Source organism: Podarcis cretensis (genome assembly GCF_951804945.1).
Source record: "Podarcis cretensis genome assembly, chromosome: 13".
Lineage (NCBI taxonomy): Eukaryota > Metazoa > Chordata > Lepidosauria > Squamata > Lacertidae > Podarcis > Podarcis cretensis.
This window is the reverse complement of record NC_137182.1, coordinates 21,284,331-21,303,706: the sequence shown is the minus strand read 5'-3', so window position 1 is coordinate 21,303,706 and position 19,376 is coordinate 21,284,331. Positions and strand designations below refer to the sequence as shown.

General features: G+C 46.5%; 1 protein-coding gene across 2 annotated transcripts in view; it reads right to left on the bottom strand.

Moving 5' to 3' along the window:
* The window catches only part of PPP1R9B (protein phosphatase 1 regulatory subunit 9B), an 82,260-nt gene that overhangs the window by 26,875 nt on the left and 36,009 nt on the right, over positions 1-19,376 (bottom strand). For both annotated transcript variants that reach the window (XM_079949449.1, XM_079949448.1), the window contains exons 3-6: positions 17,354-17,486; positions 13,422-13,542; positions 6,291-6,395; positions 922-1,057 (exon numbers count right to left, since the gene is read on the bottom strand). In XM_079949449.1, the coding sequence (XP_079805575.1) occupies positions 922-1,057; positions 6,291-6,395; positions 13,422-13,542; positions 17,354-17,486 (495 nt within the window). The remainder of the gene's footprint in view (positions 1-921; positions 1,058-6,290; positions 6,396-13,421; positions 13,543-17,353; positions 17,487-19,376) is intronic.

Below are 19,376 nucleotides of genomic sequence, written 5' to 3'. Positions count from 1 at the left end.
TGGTTTCGGACATGGGTAGCAAGCATGACAAGAGGCCTGGGAATATGAGTGGAAGAAGGGACAAAGGGGACTTTGGGCAGTCAGCTTACAAAAAAATTGGGGAGGGGGAGAGACAGAGAGAGGGTGGGAAAGAGGGAAGTGGCTGGAAGAATAGGACAGGGATGGAAGGCTGCTCTTCCGGGCACAAGGAGCAACAGGGCAGAGGGATGGGAAGGGAGAGGCACGGAGGAGACATGGAAGGGGAGATGAAAGAGGAGACAGCAGACAGCTTTAAAGACGAACTAGAAACTTAAGAAGGGCTCCAATTGTGTGCGAAAAGGTAGGCAAGGCTTGATGCAATCAATTTGTTCTGTTTCTTTATTCAGGGCCCCTCCTGACTGGCATTTTGTGGGTTTTTATTTCATGTTTCGCAACATGTCCTTGACACAGTAATAGTGCATTAATGGCGGGTTTATGCTGGACCATTCACGCACCACCCTGCTTTTTTAGTTGCTCCCCCAGTGCAGCCACATTGCTGCTGTTTGAAGAGCCTACAGAGCGACAGACGACAGACGAAAAAGCCCCCTCAGAACACCTGTGGTATGAAAAGTAACAGGAAATGCGCCAGTCGGAAATGAAGCTTCATGACTGTGCCAAGACCTTTGCCAGGCACAGAGTGGTATTGAAAGCGGGACTGTGCAGGGCTGCCCCAATAACAGCACAATAAATTGCCGTGAATGCACAATGAAAAGAATTTGTCCGGAGTAGGCCTCGGTTTCAGCCAAAAACGTAGCCATCACAAAGAGTCAGCAAGGGAACCACAACTTCCTCTGGCTCTCCTTTATGTTCAGAGTGTTGACAAGAGGAACGAGGAGGGGAATCGGGGCGCCGTGTCCTTTTCCTCCTCTCCCCAACAGGCTGAGAGAAACCCGTCCCACTTACTTCTTCGTCCTCCTCCGTGTACTGGGTATACCTCTGCTCCATCATTTCCCGCTGCCATCGTTCCTGCTCCAGCGTCTGTTGAATGAGTTGAGCCACCTCGCTCTGCTCGCCTGGCTTCTCTCTCCCAATCAGGAACCTAAGGAAAACGAGAGAGGTGGGAGAGAGGGGGATAAGAGTATGGATCTCAAAGAAGTGGGTCAACACACCAGGAGTTATGCGGCCAGGCTATATATATATAACACATATATGCACTGGGCTCAGAAAGATCCCAGTACAATCAGTTTCTGAGCCGTGATACAATTGGAACAGATTTGCTTATTTTGTGCTATCAATTCTTCTACGGTCATGCAATGAGGACAAGGAAGTATGCCGAGGACTGAAGTCCTGTCATCCCACTAAGTGGAAGCCCTATCCCACCACCATTTTTGAGGGCTATAATACATAGCTGTCAACGTTTCCCTTTTTTTTTTAAGGGAAATTCCCTTATTCCGAATAGGATTCCTCACAAGAAAAGGGAAAAGTTGACAGCTATGCTATAATAGCTGCACTGTGGGGGAATCTGTGATTAGATATTTTGGCGTTTTTAAACTTAAAAACAGTTGCCAGAGCTCCCTGATTTTGATCGGGAGAGTGTTGCTGTTGAGGGAGAGGAGGTTAAACTCATTTCCCCTCATCTAACTCTCTCATCACCTAAGTTCCAACGGGGTGGGGGGAAATATAGATATTGTATTATGTCTGTTTTTCTCCCACAGCAGGACTTATGGCACCTTTGGGTGTGTGGGATTGTGGTTGAGGAAATCATGCCAAAGGGTTAAAAACCCCTCCAACCAGAGCCACTGATTCACTAACAATTGGGAGTCCCACTGCCACAGTCCTCTAGACCAGGGGTCAGCAAACTTTTCCAGCAGGGGGCCGGTCCACTGTCCCTCAGATCTTGTGGGGGGCTGGACTATATTTTGAAGAAAAGAAATGAACAAATTCCTATGCCCCACAAATAACCCAGAGACGCATTTTAAATAAAAGGGCACATTCTACTCATGTAAAAACACACTGATTCCTGGACCGTCTGCGGGCCGGATTTAGAAGGCGGTTGGGCCGGATCTGGCCCCCAGGCCTTAGTTTGCCTACCCATGCTCTAGACCAGCGGTTCTCAACCTGTGGGTCCCCAGATGTTGTTGGACTACAACTCCCATCATCCCTGAGCTCTGGCCTTGCTAACTAGGGGAGATGGGAGTTGTAGTTCAACAACATCTGGGGACCCACAGGCTGAGAAAGGCTGCTCTAGACAGATCTTCTGCTTTGGGGTTTTTAAAAAAATTAAGATCAGTATATAAATAAACGAATCTTTCTTATTTTATCTATTGGGTCCCCAATATTTGACAAGTTGCTACCCATTGTTTTTAGGCTTGGGGGAAGAGAGAGTTGTTGCAATCAACTAACCAAGGAGGCCGTGGGTATATGTCCCATGGATACAGAACCAGAAAGCCATACAGATTTCAGTCTTAGTCTGCAAGCGATGCTCAACGACAAGGCTCAGAAACTGGTTGTGATGGGGAAAGTATAATGACGAGTGCCCCTGAGCATGCACAGAGTGCATTTCTTTCCCAAGTGGACAGCTACTACATCCAGTTAAAGGTAAAGGTAAAGGGACCCCTGACCATTAGGTCCAGTTGTGGATGACTCTGGGGTTGCGGCACTCATTTCACTTTATTGGCCGAGGAAGCCGGCGTACAGCTTCCGGGTCATGTGTCCAGCATGACTAAGCCACTTCTGGCGAACCAGAGCAATGCACAGAAATGCCGTTTACCCTCCCGCTGGAGTGTTACCTATTTATCTACTTGCACTTTGATGTGCTTTCGAACTGCTAAGTTGACAGGAACAGGGACCGAGCAATGGGAGCTCACCCCCTCACGGGTATTTGAACCGGCGGCCTTCAGATCGGCAAGTCCTAGGCTCTGTGGTTTAACCCACAGCGCCACCCACGTCCCTTACTACATCCAGTTGCCTGCTCCCAAATGGGATCAGGACTAGGGCTTCTAGATGAGAGGAAGTGACTTCCTGACACAACTCGCATCCCCGGGGGGCCGGAAGGAGATTCTATTCAACATCCATGACACGGTCTTATTTTCTGGAAGGTTTGCTAACTCTCGTTTCCTGAAAGTGACATTTAGGCATGGGTCTTGTGTTTGTGTAACCTGAGTTCACGCGGCACAGTGTCAAGGGGTGTGTGTGGTGTGTGGTTTTTTTTTAGCAGTGATAAAAAAATATATGGGCCAGAGCACCAGTTAAATGGATTACCAAATCCTTTAACTGGTTAACAGGGCCTTTCTATCTGGGAAAGCAGAATGGTGCCTGTGGAGTATGGAGGAAACTAGTTGCCTAGCAACACATTCTCGTAGTTGAGGTTCCCGTCGCTTGGGAACCGATCAGCACTCAAATCTCGGAGGAATGGGTTAGGTTCTAGGTGTAACCCCCCAAAAAAAAACTGCACTGCCCTTTTTGTTGAAGGAACCAGAGAGGGCCCACATGTGCCCCCCCTCTCTCTCTGTGTGTGTGTGTGTGTGTGTGACAGAGGTTTTCTGGCTTGATTTCCATTCTTTCAAAAACCACCGATGCAAGGATCCTGGGATGGGGCCAAACCTCTCATTCTTAATGCTGCCAGGAAAAGTCAGGCCAAATGCCTCTGGTGAGATTTAAAAGAGAGAGAAAAAGGGGGGGGGCACAGTATAGATAGAAGGACAAAAACAGAAGAACCACAGCTGACAGGATAATTCAACAGCCCACAGCCCTATGGTCTCCCTCACGCGCACATATACACATTTCCATTGAGCCGAACCCTTGTTTCGTTTCGTAGGAAATAATAAAATGGGCATGACATTGGACACTTTCCCATGGCGCACTTTCCCATGGTGCATCGGGGCACATTCTGGGGAGCAATGGGCACTGCTCCCCAGTTTAAAATGGAACCAGATGCTGACTGGGCAATGCTGCCAGCCACTGCCCATTTCCTAGGAAGCCAAAGGCCTGTTCACAGGCTCCCTTCCGCTTGCACTTCTGCTTCCGCTTTCTTTTCTCTCCCTCCCCTTTTCTTCGGGGATTTCGAAGGCGAAAAGGAACGCAGAGTTGGTGGTGAGCGTGAGGGGCAGTTGTTGTTGTTGTTGTTGTTGTTTAGTCGTTTAGTCATGTCCGACTCTTCGTGACCCCATGGACCAGAACACTCCAGGCACTCCTGTCTTCCACTGCCTCCGGCAGTTTGGTCAAACTCATGCTGGTAGCTTCGAGAACACTGTCCAACCATCTTGTCCTCTGTCGTCCCCTTCTCCTTGTGCCCTCCATCTTTCCCAACATCAGGGTCTTTTCCAGGGAATCTTCTCTTCTCATGAGGTGGCCAAAGTATTGGAGCCTCAACTTCATGATCTGTCCTTCCAGTGAGCACTCAGGGCTGATTTCCTTAAGAATGGATAAGTTTGAGCTTCTTGCAGTCCATGGGACTCTCAAGAGTCTCCTCCAACACCATAATTCAAAAGCATCAATTCTGAGGGGCAGTAGAGAAGTAAAAAAAACCTGCCATTTTCACATCATGGGTTTGCGTGTCGTGGTTTACTGCAAAAGAGCAGCGTGTTAGTTCATGCGATGAACCGAAAGGGGCCAGCTTTGTGTGATGTATGAATATAGGGTCCCTATCTGTTGGTCCCAAACCAGCCAGACTTTGCAGGCTAATTTTAAAACCATGTTTTACAATATTGGCTTGTTTGGAGGGTAACAAACTAGGATTGTGGGTTCGCACTAGCACTGTTTGCGTGAAGGGAGAAGTGAAGTTGAAGCCAATGGCCTGCGTGCTTTTTCAGTGAGGTCAGAAATCCCATACCCTCCAACATTTTCTCGGTGAAAATAGGGACTTCCTATTCAGTACCCTCCAACATTTCTCTTTTGAAAACAGAGATGTCCCCTTCAATATTTCTCTGATGAAAATAGGGACATCCTAAGGAAAAGCGGGACATTCTGGGATCAGATCAGAAACTGTGGTGGCTTCTGTAAATCTGAGACTGTCCCTGGAAAATAGGGACACTTGGCGGGTCTGAAATCCTCACTCACTGTAATGTGCGAATCTAGCCAGTATGTGTCCTCTTAACATACAAGAGTTTATAAAGAACAAGTGTTTCAGAGTCTCGGTGCCCCCTGGCTCTTCAAGTAATGCTATCAAATTGGCAGAACGTCAGGCAACATTTAACTTTCTGTTGAGGTTGAGGGAGATTTGCCAGAGAGGCAGGAAAAAGGAGATACGAATTGGGCACTCAGACCTGGAAGGAACAGCAAAAGTGAGGAGAGCCACTTGACCAGGAAATGAAATGAGGAGAATTGAACCAGGACTTTAAGAGGCTGAGATGCAGATTTGAAACCTGGCAGAACTGAAGTAGGCTTTTGCATGCAGGTACAAGTACCCGCTGAGAATATGCTTTGAAATATTCATTTAAAAGAAATATACCTTTAAAAGACGGCATAATAAGCAGAAATTCCAAAGGTGCTGGCTGTCTCCCATTATACAGCCGTGATGGGGAAAAGCCAAACCAGTTCAACTTCTGTGTATCACAAACTTAAAGACACAGCTGCCCCTGCCTCTTCCTCTGTTTTTAACCCTGTGCAGCTTGTTCTCTGCTTTCAAAATGCCACAAAAGGGAGCCTTCAAGCTATATTTTAGCACCTTGAAAACAATGACGAGAACAGCAGCAGCTAAGTGACAGGTAGCAATTTAACAGGAAAAGCCTCCATCTGTTGGACTTGTGTCTGGCAGAAGGCATTTAGAAACTCGGTAGCCCCTCCAGAGGAAAGAAGAAAAAGAAAAGATGTGAACTCTGCCAGGGGAAAAAAAATGTCATCATCATCTAGGTTCTTTTATACGCTTTGGCATGATTAGCTGAAAGCACTGCAATGAAAGGGAGCTTCTAACCTTGCCTGCTTTATTTGGTTCTTTAAAATCCATTCCTATGCATTTCTTTTGCTGCTGCTTCACACACAGAGCATTCTATCAACTTCATTTGGGAGCAAGAAATATCTCCACTAAGAAGGTAGCCCCTTGATGTAATGAACTCACCAAGGCAATACAGTCCTATATCTGCCCAACTCTACATAAATAAGAGAAGAAGCAGTACCACGGCTGCTAGGAAAACCTTTCAGCTGCCATCTTACACCCGCAACCATTTCACGGCAAACAAAATGACTGCTCCGAGAACAATTTCCCACAATGCATCAGAGAGCTCTCTCTGAGGCAATACTTCTGCTCTTCTCTATATGTGTTTTTCTTCCCCAGACAGACAAACAAAACAAATTCTGGTCCCATCACAAAACTGGGGTGCACACCGTTCCCCTACCGGACTCTACCCTTGGTATTCCTCAGCACGGAGGCAGCAAAGCTTTGGGTCACACCCACCAGACTGGTGCCATCCACCTCGACGATAAGGTCGTTTACCTGGATCCTGAGGGGAAAAAAGAATGGAGAAAGTTAGACGGGGACTGACCATTCAGTTGCAATATATAATGTGTGCAAAGCCAAAGGAAAGGCCTTCTGCATTCTTTAACTATCGGAAAGCACATCTGTGCCAAACTTGCATATACAGCGGCACCTCAGTTCTTGAACGTAATCCGTTCTGGAAGACCGTTTGGGTTCCAAAACATTCAGAAACCGAGGCACAAAGTTGGCTGTCTGCAAATTCAATTGGGAAAACTGAAAAACACACAGCAGAAGCCGTTCGACTCCTGAGGCATATTTGAAAACGGAAGCATTTACTTCCGGGTTTTCGGCATTCAAAAACCGAAACGTTCATCAACGGAGATGGTTCGAAAACCGAGGTACCACTGTATTTTTAAAACCCAGCAAGCATCGTGGAAGTTGGCCACGTTCTCATTTGTGGAGAAAATGGAAGACATGGGGCTTTTTTAAATCAATCTGCAATACTGTGGTTGTTTTTTATCAATCAGTTCTTTAACACTTTCCCTTATATGAAGGACTTCATACTCTCTTACTTAGTTGCCAGTAAGTTAGAATGCAACATAGCGACATAACTTGCCCAAGGTAGTATTTGCTTTCCTCTGTTCAAAACCAACATTTTTTTCACTATAACACACACATACCCCCAATCCCCATACACAGCTCTCTCTCTATGTGACTTTAAGGCACTGAGAAGGACATTTCTATCGCTCTTTGCATTCATGCCACTACAATTCACAATGCGAGGGCAGAATTGCCACCACCAGGCCACTCTTGTTAGAGGGGGCGGTCTGGATGAGCCTGCATAGGCCTCAAGAAGTAATTTCTATGGGAAAACAGAAACACTACTTTTTCCCAAGATTAAACAGAGAAGAAGAAAAATAAAGCAGATGAGCAGGTGGAAAAGAAAACCCAGGCAGGTCAGTTTTAAAAGAGAGCAGGTGGCGTCCACACATTGTTTGACCAGAGGTAAAAAAAAGCAAAAACAAGAACATCTTGAACATGCGAAAGATCCTTTGCCAGATGTAACTTGGTGAGCGGTTTCTGTAATCTTACCAAGCGTTCTCCCATGAATACCCCCTGTTTATATTTCACTGGTGCCCCTGGAACTGGGCAGGCAGCCATGTTTGTTGCTATGACAGCGAGCGGCAGCCCTGCTGGCATTTCGCACCAGAGTTGCTTCTCCTCTCCCCCACCGCCACCCCTTCATTTCTCTCCCCCCCACTCCACATTTCAATTCTGTGAGAAAACACACAGGGAGCATTAAGGCGTTCAGTTCCAGCAAAGAGACAGTGGTTGCTTCTTGATTTAAATTGGTGGCCTGGGATGGGTACGGGCTGGTTAAGGATCTATTGTAACATTCTGTGTTGTATATATTTACTTCAGCTTCTGCCCCTTCACAAAACTTCATGATGGGGAACGGCACATTTAAAAGGCTAAAATACTGCTTAAAAACTTGGAGCGAGCAATCAATGAAAAGCATGCCAGCCCTGAAGCATTTAGACCTTAGCCCCTAAAAGCCCGTTCCAATTAGGTTAACAGCATATAGCAGGATTGGAGAACGTCCAGCCCAAATTTGGCCTGGGAAGCTGTTTTCCCCAAAGCATGCCCGCCTGACCCATATACAGTAGTACCTCAGGTTAAGAACTAAATTCGTTCCGGAGGTCCGTTCTTAACCTGAAACGGTGCTTAACCTAAGGTACCACTTTAGCTAATGGGGCCTCCCGCTGCCGCCGCACGATTTCTGTTCTCATCCTGAAGCAAAGTTCTTAACGTGAGGTACTATTTCTGGGTTAGCAGAGTCTGTAACCTGAAGCGTCTGTAACCTGAAGCATCTGTAACCCGAGGTACCACTGTAAACATAGCACTGCAGAGCTGGGACCACAACGGTCATCTAGTCCAACCCCTTTCAACACGGGAATCTTTTGCCCAACGTGGGGCTCGAACTCATTACCCTGAGATTTAGAGCCTCGTGTCATATGTGATGTCAGGATTGACTGCACAACCAAGTTCTCCGTTGCAAACTTGATCATGCAGCGAATCCCTGCAGGAAGCAGGTTTGAAATCGCTGCCAGTGGGGATGGTATTTCAAGCCTGCCGGATTGGCTGAGAGTTCGAGTTCCCCACGCGGATTGCACCTGCCGGGCCAAGGACACAAGAAGAAGAGCCCCGCTGGGCCAGACCAAATTCCAGTATCCTGTTCTCAGAGTGGCCAACCAGATGTCTGTGGGGAAGCCTGTGAGCCAGGACATGGGTGCAACAGCAGGATTGAATTGAGAGAGATCCAGAGGATCGATTCGCCAATGGAAAGGCCTAACTACCGTTTAAAAGAATCTGAGAGCAAACGATTGAAACGTTTTGCAGGAGGAGGGAATCATTTATTTATCATATACTGGAGCACCACAGAAAGACACGCCAGAGTGCTCCATCTGCTTTTCGAATGTACTGGGACCTGACAGGGTCTGCTTTGTTTTGAATTCTGCTTATTCAGCCTTGCGTTTAAGCCAATAGCTGCAGGTGACAAGAAATCACATGCAGGCAAGTGAGGAGGCTGGTGGAGGAGAATAGATGAAGTGCCCTGTCCATAGCTGTCAGCTTACAGATTAGAAAATAAGGGACCAGCAGCCTTGAAAATAAGGGATCGGCAGCCAAAATAAGGGATTTTGCTTAGCTTATGCACGTCGGGGCTGCCGTCATCCTGGCATGAGGAGTTCCATCATACAAATAATAAATTATTATTATTATTATTATTATTATTATTATTATTATTATTATTATTCCATCGGCCCTTCCCCGCCCGAGAGAGAGGGAGGGAGGAAGAGAGACTCTCACCCGTGAGCCCGGCATGAGGCCGTTGTGGCGCCGCGATGGCCGCTGAAGCGCCACCCTTCTGTGTCCCTCCCCATCCCCTTCTCTTCCTCCTCCCTCAGGCCGCCTCCTCAGCCGCCTCCGGCTTCCCCAGGCAGCGCGGCGGAAATCTCGCAAGAGAGGGGCTGCCTGCCTGCCCGCCGCCACCCCTTTCCTCAGGATGCGCCCCTGAGGGGGAAAAGGGAGAGACGGGGACCTGGCAGCTTGTGCATGTGCTCTCTTGAGGTGGAAGACCCCGAGCCGCTGCTTCCCTCCTGAGCCGGGTGAGCATGAAACCCAGGAAATTTAAGGGACATCATCAATCCGGGATGGCAGCGGGACACAGGGCTGGGATAAGGGAGTTTCCCGCCAAAGAAGGGACGGTTGACAGCTATGGCCCTGTCCCTATCAGGCTGTCAGAGGAGAGAAGTTCTTCCTCTGAGCGTTGCACAGAAATGCAGTGTACCACTGATGGAAGGCCCTGCTCATCTCTGCCTCTTTTGTACCTCTGATTGCCCTTTGCCCCTTCATCACAGTTCCTCGTGATCCCTGAGGGTATTTTTTTTAGCTTTTCTATGAAAACAAGCCAAGTTGAGGGGGAGCAGGGGAGGGTGAAAGGCATGGAGGAAGTTTCCAAAATGATTCTTGCGCAGTTCTAGAACTCAGGGCCACCCAATCCCATCCCTTGGCAGCGGGTCCCGAGTTCAGAACAGGAAGAAGTTCTTCACACAGCTAAGCCTGCGGACCTCTCTGCTACAAGGTGCGCAATGACGAACGACTGGACGCGTTCCAGTGGCGAAATCAACAGATATGACAGGAAAACGGACCCCTTGCATTCAGTAATGGTGTTATGCCTCTGATTAACAGCTGATGGGTATAAACAGTGGAAACTGGATGGCACTGCTTGACAGAGACTTGGAGCATCTAACAGGCTCCCTTTGGAAGTTTGGGGCTGATTCAGAAAGGCAGCAATAATTTACAACGCTCCTTGTCTATTTCACAGCTGAGGTGATTTTAATCTGTTTTAATATTATAACTGTTATATGTTTTAAAATTATGGTCGTGATTTTTTTCTTGATTTTATTGTTAACTGCTCTGAGGTTCTTTACAATCAAGCAGTGCATAAATTATATGAAATGAATGAATAAAATGAAAATAAATAAATATCCATGTAACTACCTTTCTATAATATCAAATCCCACACCTTGTGATTACTCAAACACAAAACACATCACAAATGCCATAACTCATTATCTCATTGCTGTCAACCCATGGGATTCTTTATTCCCTGTACAAGGCCATAGTCTTTAAGGTTTTAATTGCTCTCTTCATACTACAGATCTTCCAGCAGTGATTTCACCTCAAACTATTTTGGGCAGAGAGTGAATCCTGCAATGGCAGGTGTAATCCCAGCAATTAAAAATAGCACAGTAAGGTGTGTACAGTTTGACTTCCTTTAATACGAAAATGTTTTCAGGGTTCAAAGCTAAACCGAAGCAGGTTACACTGTTCAGGAGATGCTACTGATTAATCAGAAACATGCCTTTTTAATTTTCACTGGGTAAACAAAATTATAAATCATAGGACATGATCCAACTGTTATTTCAATAAGTGTTCCCCTAGTTGTGACCTACCGTACTGAGATCAAGCATCTCTGCTACGTTGTGGTCACGTATAACAAAGCCACCCAAATCCATTCTTCTTTCCATAGCACTTTTGGAAGGGGGAAATTAAAAATGGAGGCAGGGGGTGCAATTTAAGAGAAAAACAATTGGCAGGTGAAGGGTTAACCTTCCAGAAAACTGTCAACAATGGATAAGGTGCTGCTGGAACAGAGCATGCTTTCTGCCATCTTAAAAATTTGCTCGGGGGGAAAAAGGTTGGCTCTTCATTGCAGAATAGTATGAGAATTGTTGCTTCGACATATCATTGTTTTATGATATGTTCGGGTCTGTTATGAAAGCGGGAAAGCAGTTGGTTAAATAACCCTGCCTTCCACAAAAACATTCCATCTCTTTATTTATTTCTTCTGGAAACAAACATGCAGCCCTCAACGCATTTATAAGGGAATCAAGTCAGTAACTCAGTAAACTGCCCTTCAACTCGGTGCTTAGGATCACACTGAAAGACTCTGAGAGCCTGGCTGCAAACTAACACTCCCTGCATGAGAGCATCCCCGCCATGCGAAAGTTTTTGCCTGCTGAGAATTCTGTTTGCTCTCCCATGAACAAGCCAAGAAAGTTGGAGGGAACAGAAAAACCACAGGCATATATATACACACGCACACAAGATGGTGAAGGAAGAGACTCATGTCACATCAAAACACCGTACATTTAAAGCATGCTGCTTTCCCCATAGAATGGCAGAGCTGGGAATTGTAGCTCGGCGAAGGGCCAAACTACAGTTCCCAGGATTCTTGGGGGACAACAACAATGTGCTTTAAAGGTGTTTCATATGTACAATGTTTGTGTGGCCTCTGGAGGCCTTTCCTCTCCGTTCTTTATCTCTCCTTTGCAGATTGTTGTCCCTGCTGCGTCTGTTCCCAGTTCCTAAGGAAAGTTAGGAATTTCCTGAGCAGAGGGGTAAAGAACGGATACAGAAAGACAGAAAGAAGCTCCTTCTTCACTCTGTGTATGTGTGACGTTTATCCCCTCCAGCTTTCTCTGCCTGTTGAAGAGGAAGGGGGAAAGTACTTCATAATTTTCAGCAGAATTGTCCGCTCTCGTACGGTGAGCGTAACATGTTTGAACATCGAGTATAATCTGAATGCTCCCTCTCCTCCCATGTTTCACTTCCAAAAACAGATAAGCACTCATCATCCACCTGCGTTCTCCATTTCTTTCCCAATGTCTTTGTTTTCTCTGTTTTTAATTGTTCTTATCTGTCAGCCGCCTTGAGTCCCAAAAAGGCGGGGTATGTATGATTGCTTGCAAGTATCCCTTCACCCAGAGCTGGTTTTCCCAAACTTGGGTCTCCAGCTGTTTGGGGACTACAATCAGTGCTGGTTTTACATATAAGTGAAACAAGCTATAGCTTAGGGCCCCACTTTCTTGGGGGCCCCAAAAAATCGAAAGGAAGAAAAAAAAGTATTTCACTATTAATATACTTCTTAATTGTATTTCAGTTCAACAATTACTTTGATAAAATACATATTCTGTTATGTGCAAATGGCTTTAGATACCTATTAGGTCCATAAATTACCATATAGCATACCGTATTTTTCACTCCAAAAGACACACTTTTTTCCTCCTAAAAAGTAAGGGGAAATGTCTGTGCATCTTATGGAGCGAATGCGTGGTCCCTGGAGCTGAATTGCCCAGGGGCTAAAAGCAGATTGTGCTTTTTTTTTTTTTGAAAGAGGGAAGTGGGTGTTGAAACAAAGCCGCTGAGCAGCTGATTGGCAAGCGATTGGGAGGGAGATAAGGGATGCTAGCGATAAAGGAGGCTGCCTGGGAGTGAGTGGGGAGGTAAAAGCCCATGGATCCTCAGGATCTTTGCATTGGGTCACCCCAAATTCACCATCAGATCACATAGCATGTCCATGGCTACAGCCTGCACCCACCCACTGTTTTGTGGGGCCGCAATGGCACAAAAATGTGGTTACAAAGCATGGATCCACATGGATCCTCGGGATTTTTGCATTGGGCTACCCCAAACTCACTGTCAAATCAGATATCATGTCTGTGGACACAGCATGACCCACAAAAATCATACACCCACTGTTTTGTTCAAAATATTATTTTTCTTGTTTTCCTCCTCTAAAAACTAGGTGCGTCTTATGGTCGGATGCGTCTTATGGAGTGAAAAATACGGTGTATTCAACACAAAAAAACAGTGACAATCTGTTGTTGACAAAGGACAGCTGGACATATAAAGGGCACCATTACCTTCAGTAGCTTAGGGCCTCATCAAACCTAAATCCGGCCCTGACTACAATTCCCATCCCACTGGTCCTGCTAGCTAGGGATGATGGGAGTTGTAGTCCAGCAACAGCTGGAGACCCAAGTTTGGGAAGCGCTGACTCAGAGGCATGGAATGCTTGATAAGAGCAGGAGAAACACGTCACATCACAGCTAGCAGGGTTTTTCTTTCCCCTGCTCCCAGTACCCCCTTCTGTGAGTCAAAGTTAGGGTGTTTGCAGTGGGTTCAATGCCAACCAGAGACTGACCTGCCATCTCGGTGAGCTGCTCCTCCTTCTGTCACCGTCTTGACAAAGATACCAAGTTTTTCTAGGCCCATATCAGCACCGGCTCCCATCCCGATGATGCTGATTCCAAGCCCCTCGGAATCTGAACGAGGGAAAGCAAAGGATGATTTTCTTAAGAACACCAGGTTCCAGAGGAGTTACCAGAATTAGGTCACAGGGCAAGTTACAGCCCTGGACAGCATATTGCAACAAATACAACAGATAAGCACAAGGATAAGTCAATAAAAACTCCTTTGAACTACTAAGTCAGACAATCACAGTGCTTTTCACACTGTAGATGTAAACTAATAGCAGGGGAAACGGGTGGAAATTTCTCTGCTCGCACTGCGGCAGCGGCGTAGCATGGGTTGTCAGCACCCGGGGCAAGGCAAGTAATTTGCGCCCCTAACCCCTAACCTGTCGCCGCTGCCAGCTTCTTCTTGCTGCTGCCTGGGCTGGTCGGGTGTGGTTCTCTCCCGCGCTCAGCGCTGCGCTGGGCGGCCGCTGCACTGTCCCTCCCCCAGATAGTCCCTCCCTCGCTCTCTCTCCGCTCCGCACCGCAACGCACGCCTGGCACCCTCCCCCTCCACAGTGGGCGGCGACCCGGCAGCTTGGATCGGATTCGCATAGCCAGCACTGCAGTGAGAGAGAGTGAGTGAGCCAGGTAGGGGCAGAGAGCTGCGAGTGCAAGCGCCCCCCCCCATGTTGCGCCCGGTGCGGCTGGCACCCCCTGCACCCCCACGCTACGCCACTGCACTGCGGTGCACCCTGAACATGGACCGGACCACAGGCAAGAAGATCCAAGCATCGCCCATGAAATTAGAAGAAAAGAAGAAGATGAAGAAGAAGAGGAGGAGGAGTTTGGATTTGATATCCCGCTTTATCACTACCCGAAGGAGTCTCAAAGCGGCTAACATTCTCCTTTCCCTTCCTCCCCCACAACAAACACTCTGTGAGGTGAGTGGGGCTGAGAGACTTCAGAGAAGTGTGAGCAGCCCAAGGTCACCCAGCAGCTGCATGTGGAGGAGCAGAGACGCGAACCCGGTTCACCAGATTACGAGTCCACCGCTCTTAACCACTACGCCACACCAAGAAAACCAGGACATGCAAGTTAGGGACGGTTGATGTATCAGTGCTTCAGGTCCTAAGGATTAACGTTTTTTGTGGTAGGATGGAGGAAACATTGCATTAAAGGCCTTTTCCTTATTTGTTGTTTATTTCCCGGGTTGTTTACTTTCCATGCTTCAACCACATCCCAGTTTCTATGAAAAATTAGCTGTTAAGGTAAGAAGAAAACCCAAAAGGATAGGGCAAGGTGGGTGTAATAGGTAGCCAGGCTCTAAATACAATCCTCCTGAGTGTGTGTGGGGGGGGAGGGGGGCTTAAGGGAGAATCCCAGGGGTATGAGGACACCTTCTTGAATAACTACCCAAATAACTAATGCAGTTTGTCTTCGTAGGGAAGCAGCTGCTATTTGCTTGAGGCCTAATAGATTTTCAATTCCTACAATTTCCAGAGGAGTATACTCATGTAAGCCTGCTGCAGCGAAAAAAGCAAAGAGGCACCTCGAAGATTAACCAATTTTATCATGGTGTAACACAGAGGTCAGCAATCTAAGGCCCATGGGCCAGTTTGGGCCCATGAGCTTCCTGGAACTGGCCCACGGCCGTTCTGTGGATCGGCGTGGGAATTCTGTGCTCCCCCCCCCCCCCCCCCGCAATGCCATTTTTTCCCCTCACCACGGGGACCGACTTCCAGGTCGGAAGAGGACTGGAAATATTGTGTGTGCATGTGCACGGGCGCTCCTTACCCAGAGGAGTGCCCGTGCGCATGCGTGTATGCTATTTCCAGTGCACTTCCGACCCGGAAGAGCGCCAGAAATAGCTTGAGCGCCTGCACAGGCATGCATGTTCCGGCCCACTGAGAGGTCTGCCGGTCAGTGGACTGGACCAGCCTCAAAAAACGACCCCTGGCGTAAGGTTTCGTAGGGCTGGGTGATATATTGATATATCACTTGGAACCGGTTTGAAGTCCGTATCGTGATATCAGTTTCATAATTTTAGACCTGGCAATATATTGCAAATCATGATATGTGTGTGTGCCATGCTAAAATCACGGTGCAGGAAAAACCGTGAAGCCAGCGGATGCCTCTACACAGCTCCATCCTTATCTCAGACATTGTGATATACAGGTATGTTGCAATGTTTAGCTGGTGATATGCCACAAAGTTGAAAACCAGATCTCGCCCAGCCCTAGACTTCAGCTCACTTCGTCAGATGCATGGGGTGTGATCCTCAGTTGACAGGTTTTATGTACAAACACAAACACACCCCCATACAGGTAGAAAAGCTTTGCTGCTAACACAGTTGTGATCATTCCTCCTGAGGTACAGTTTGGCCAGTATGGTCAAAGAACAGATAACTTCACAACTCCATTACAGTGGTACCTTGGTTCTCAAACGCCTTGGTTCTCAAACAACTCGGAACCCAAACACTGCAAACCCAGAAGTGTTCTAGTTTGCGAACTTTTTTTGGAAGCTGAACGTGCTCCATTTTGAGTGTTATGCTTCCGTTTTGAGTGTTATGCTGAGGTCTATCTGTTTTTGCTATTTATTTTGTGTTTTTGTTGCTCTCTCTTTTTGTTTTGTGTGGAACCCAGTTCAGCTACTGATTGATTGATTGATTGATTGATTGTGTGACTGTAGTACATTGCTTATTGCTTTCATTTTATGGATCCATGGTCTCGTTAGATAGTAAAATTCACTGTGCTAGGGGTTGTTTTTAAAAGTCTGGGACAGATTAATCCATTCTGCATTGCTTTCTATGGGAAAGAGCGCCTTGGTTTTGGTATGCTTTGGTTTTGGAACGGACTTCTGGAACGGATTAAGTTTGAGAACCAAGATACCACTGTAGTCCACAAGCTGCCACTAGGCTGCCCATTATGCCACTGGGCTCAAGGTTTTTATTTTAGCATTCAAAGCCCTATAAAACTTGGAGCCAATTGTGTTCCTCTGATGGGACACAGTTTAGAGTCCCATATGCTTAGATATGCTTGACATCAACTAGATACTAGGATTTTAGTTTTGCAGCTCCAGCTCTATGGAATCAGCTCCTGATCTCCTTTCATTTTTACTCTTAGGCAGCTATCAAAGAACTTCTCTCTCTCTCTCTCTCTCTCTCTCTCTCTCAACAATGGCTTTCCCTGAAGAGTGACTCAGCCATTTTACATTGTATACCACAGGACACCTGGGTTTTTAAGATCTGCTTTTCAGATGGTTATGCACATTTTTGCTACCTATTTTGTTGCTTTTAAAATATTTCCATTGCACGCACTGCTTCAAAATCACTTTTTTTGGGAGACAGTTTGTAAATCCTTAAACAAACAAACAAACAAATAAATAAATAAAGAAGGGAGGGAATGTAAAGGCTGGTGTTAATGACAACGGAATGCAAAATACCGTCTGGGACAATTTAATTACAATGTAAATGTATGCAAAATTACCCTTCTCAGCAGCAGTAGCTGGTGATAACACAGTAATCTCAGCATCCCTGAGTAAATCAGAGCTTAAATGTATGTGGAATGAACACGGCCGTGACACTTCACAGCGGCAGCGGAGGGTGACAACAAAATCATCTGAACATTAGCACTTGCAGTGGGGCTAGGAAACCATTGTTGCTATTCAGGCCCAAATGGAAAGAAATGAACTATTGGGTGCGTTTCAATTCAGTGGCCAGGCCATCCCTCAGCTGAAAATCTCTGACAAAGACCTTCCTGGTTAATGTGTGTGTGAATGTAAAGAAACACCTTACTTTCCAACACATTCCCCAGCTGGCTGAATTAACAAATAGGCTCCCACCTTCTCCATTCCAGAAAAACCATTTTTACCTCACATCCCTACCAGATTTCTCCATTACCTTTATCTAGTTCCACGGGAAAGAGGTCTAGCCTCTCCACCCGCTTCTCGAGTTCATACTCTGCCGAGGCAGCCATGGGATCGACATCTTCGTTCCGCCGGTCATATTCCTCGTTGGAATAGGTGCTAAAAACCTGGACAGAGAGAGAAAAGATATGAACACAATGGCACAATGGAACACCGTAACGGAAGCCAGAGCGCACGCAAATGCTGTTTACCTTCCCGCCGCAGTGGTACCTATTTATCTACTTGCACTGGTGTGCTTTCGAACTGCTAGGTTGGCAGGAGCTGGGACAGAGCAATGGGAGCTCACTCCGTCACCGGGATTTGAACCGCCGACCTTCCAATCGGCAAGCTCAAGAGGCTCAGTGGTTTAGATCACAGCGCCAGCTGTGACCCTGGACTAGATAGGACACTGGCCTGATCCAGCAACACTCTTCTTATATTCAATTCTCTCTTCTTATGTACACACACACACACACATACATTGTCCGTTAAGAAAAGCACTTCACTTTGTCAAGTTCTGTGCTGCGACAGGGAAGTCTCTTTCTCCATGTACAGCGCGGAAAACACAACTTAGGAAGTCAGGAAGAGATCACAGGAAGGGAAATTCGAGGGAGACCTTAGTGACAGCTAAAGCAAGGAGCGTTCAAAATCCTATGCCAAGTCTTTCCCAGAGTAGATGGGTCACCCGGATATCATTCTTAGTGAGCAAGGCCTCATTGTTGTGGCCTTTCAGTGGCTTTCGACAAACAGGGCTTGATCCCTCGTTCTGCCATCTCATATGGCCAAACTGGCTCTCACTTCTTACCTTCTAAATCAGAATCCACATTTATATATCCTCTCATATTCACACAAAACAGTCCTTATCCCTGGGATGAATTTGTAATGAATCTGTTCAGTATTTAACCTTTCAAACTCCCCACTCCCATTGTTCTAGAATTGAGATATGCTTTTATTGCAAGCTGACTTCTGGGTCTGCCATACCAAAAGTGCTGGTATATGCTTAAATAAAATTTGTAACTTGTCCTTAATTTGAGCAATACCGGATAAATGGCGTTAATTCGGTTTGACGTGGTACATTGATTTGGTAAAGTGACTAGTTGTTTGAACGCAAGGTGAATTCAGTTTGCAACGCTTTGACTGCTGCAATGCACTCTACTTGGAGCTACCTGTGAAGGTGACTCGGAAACTACAACTAATCCAGAATGCAGCTGCCAGACTGGTGACTGAGTGCGGCCGCTGGGACCATATAACACCGGTCCTGAAAGACCTACGTCGGTTCCCAGTACGTTCCAAGCACAATTCAAAGTGTTAGAATTTGAGCTGAGGTAGAAAAATAGTGAACAACTCTCTTTGCTGCTACATTTGTTTTTAGGTAGACATACAACCTTACTAAAACTTTGGACATCTGAATTGTTTTATATGGCGCAGCAATTGCTTCTCTAACCAAGGACCAAAATTAAAGGCTTAAAAATGACCCAAGAAGTTTCTTCTCCAGCTGATAGGAGTATCATTCTAGTTGCCTTCTCCTTATTTTATTGGCTAGATCCACTTCCGTAAATTACTTCATTCATCGGTTTAAAACATTGAAAGGCTGGGGCAGGCTAGTTTCTTGCCGAATGAATGAGCAGAATTCGCGTTTACACCATTTTGCCTCATTTCTCTCGTTGTAGAAGGCAAGAGGCTTGCAAATGCGGGGTTATGAACCCACGGTATCACTCATGAGTTTGTTTGTTTTTGTTTGTTTGTTGCAGGGCTCCTTTGCCCTCTGAACAGGCAAAACCTTAGTTACCAGAAAGCCCCATGTAATCATGAATAAGTGATATCTCTTCTCTTGTTTTGCCCCCTCACATCCATCTGTAATTACAACACGAAATTAACTGATGGCATCACTTCCCCAGCAGCTCTGTGCTCGCCTTGATGTGAGTTACCAACATCGCAGACAGTTGACACCTGAGTACAGATGCAGATGCACAGACCCCGATCAACCCCTCTGGATGATTACAACTGAGACTTGTCTC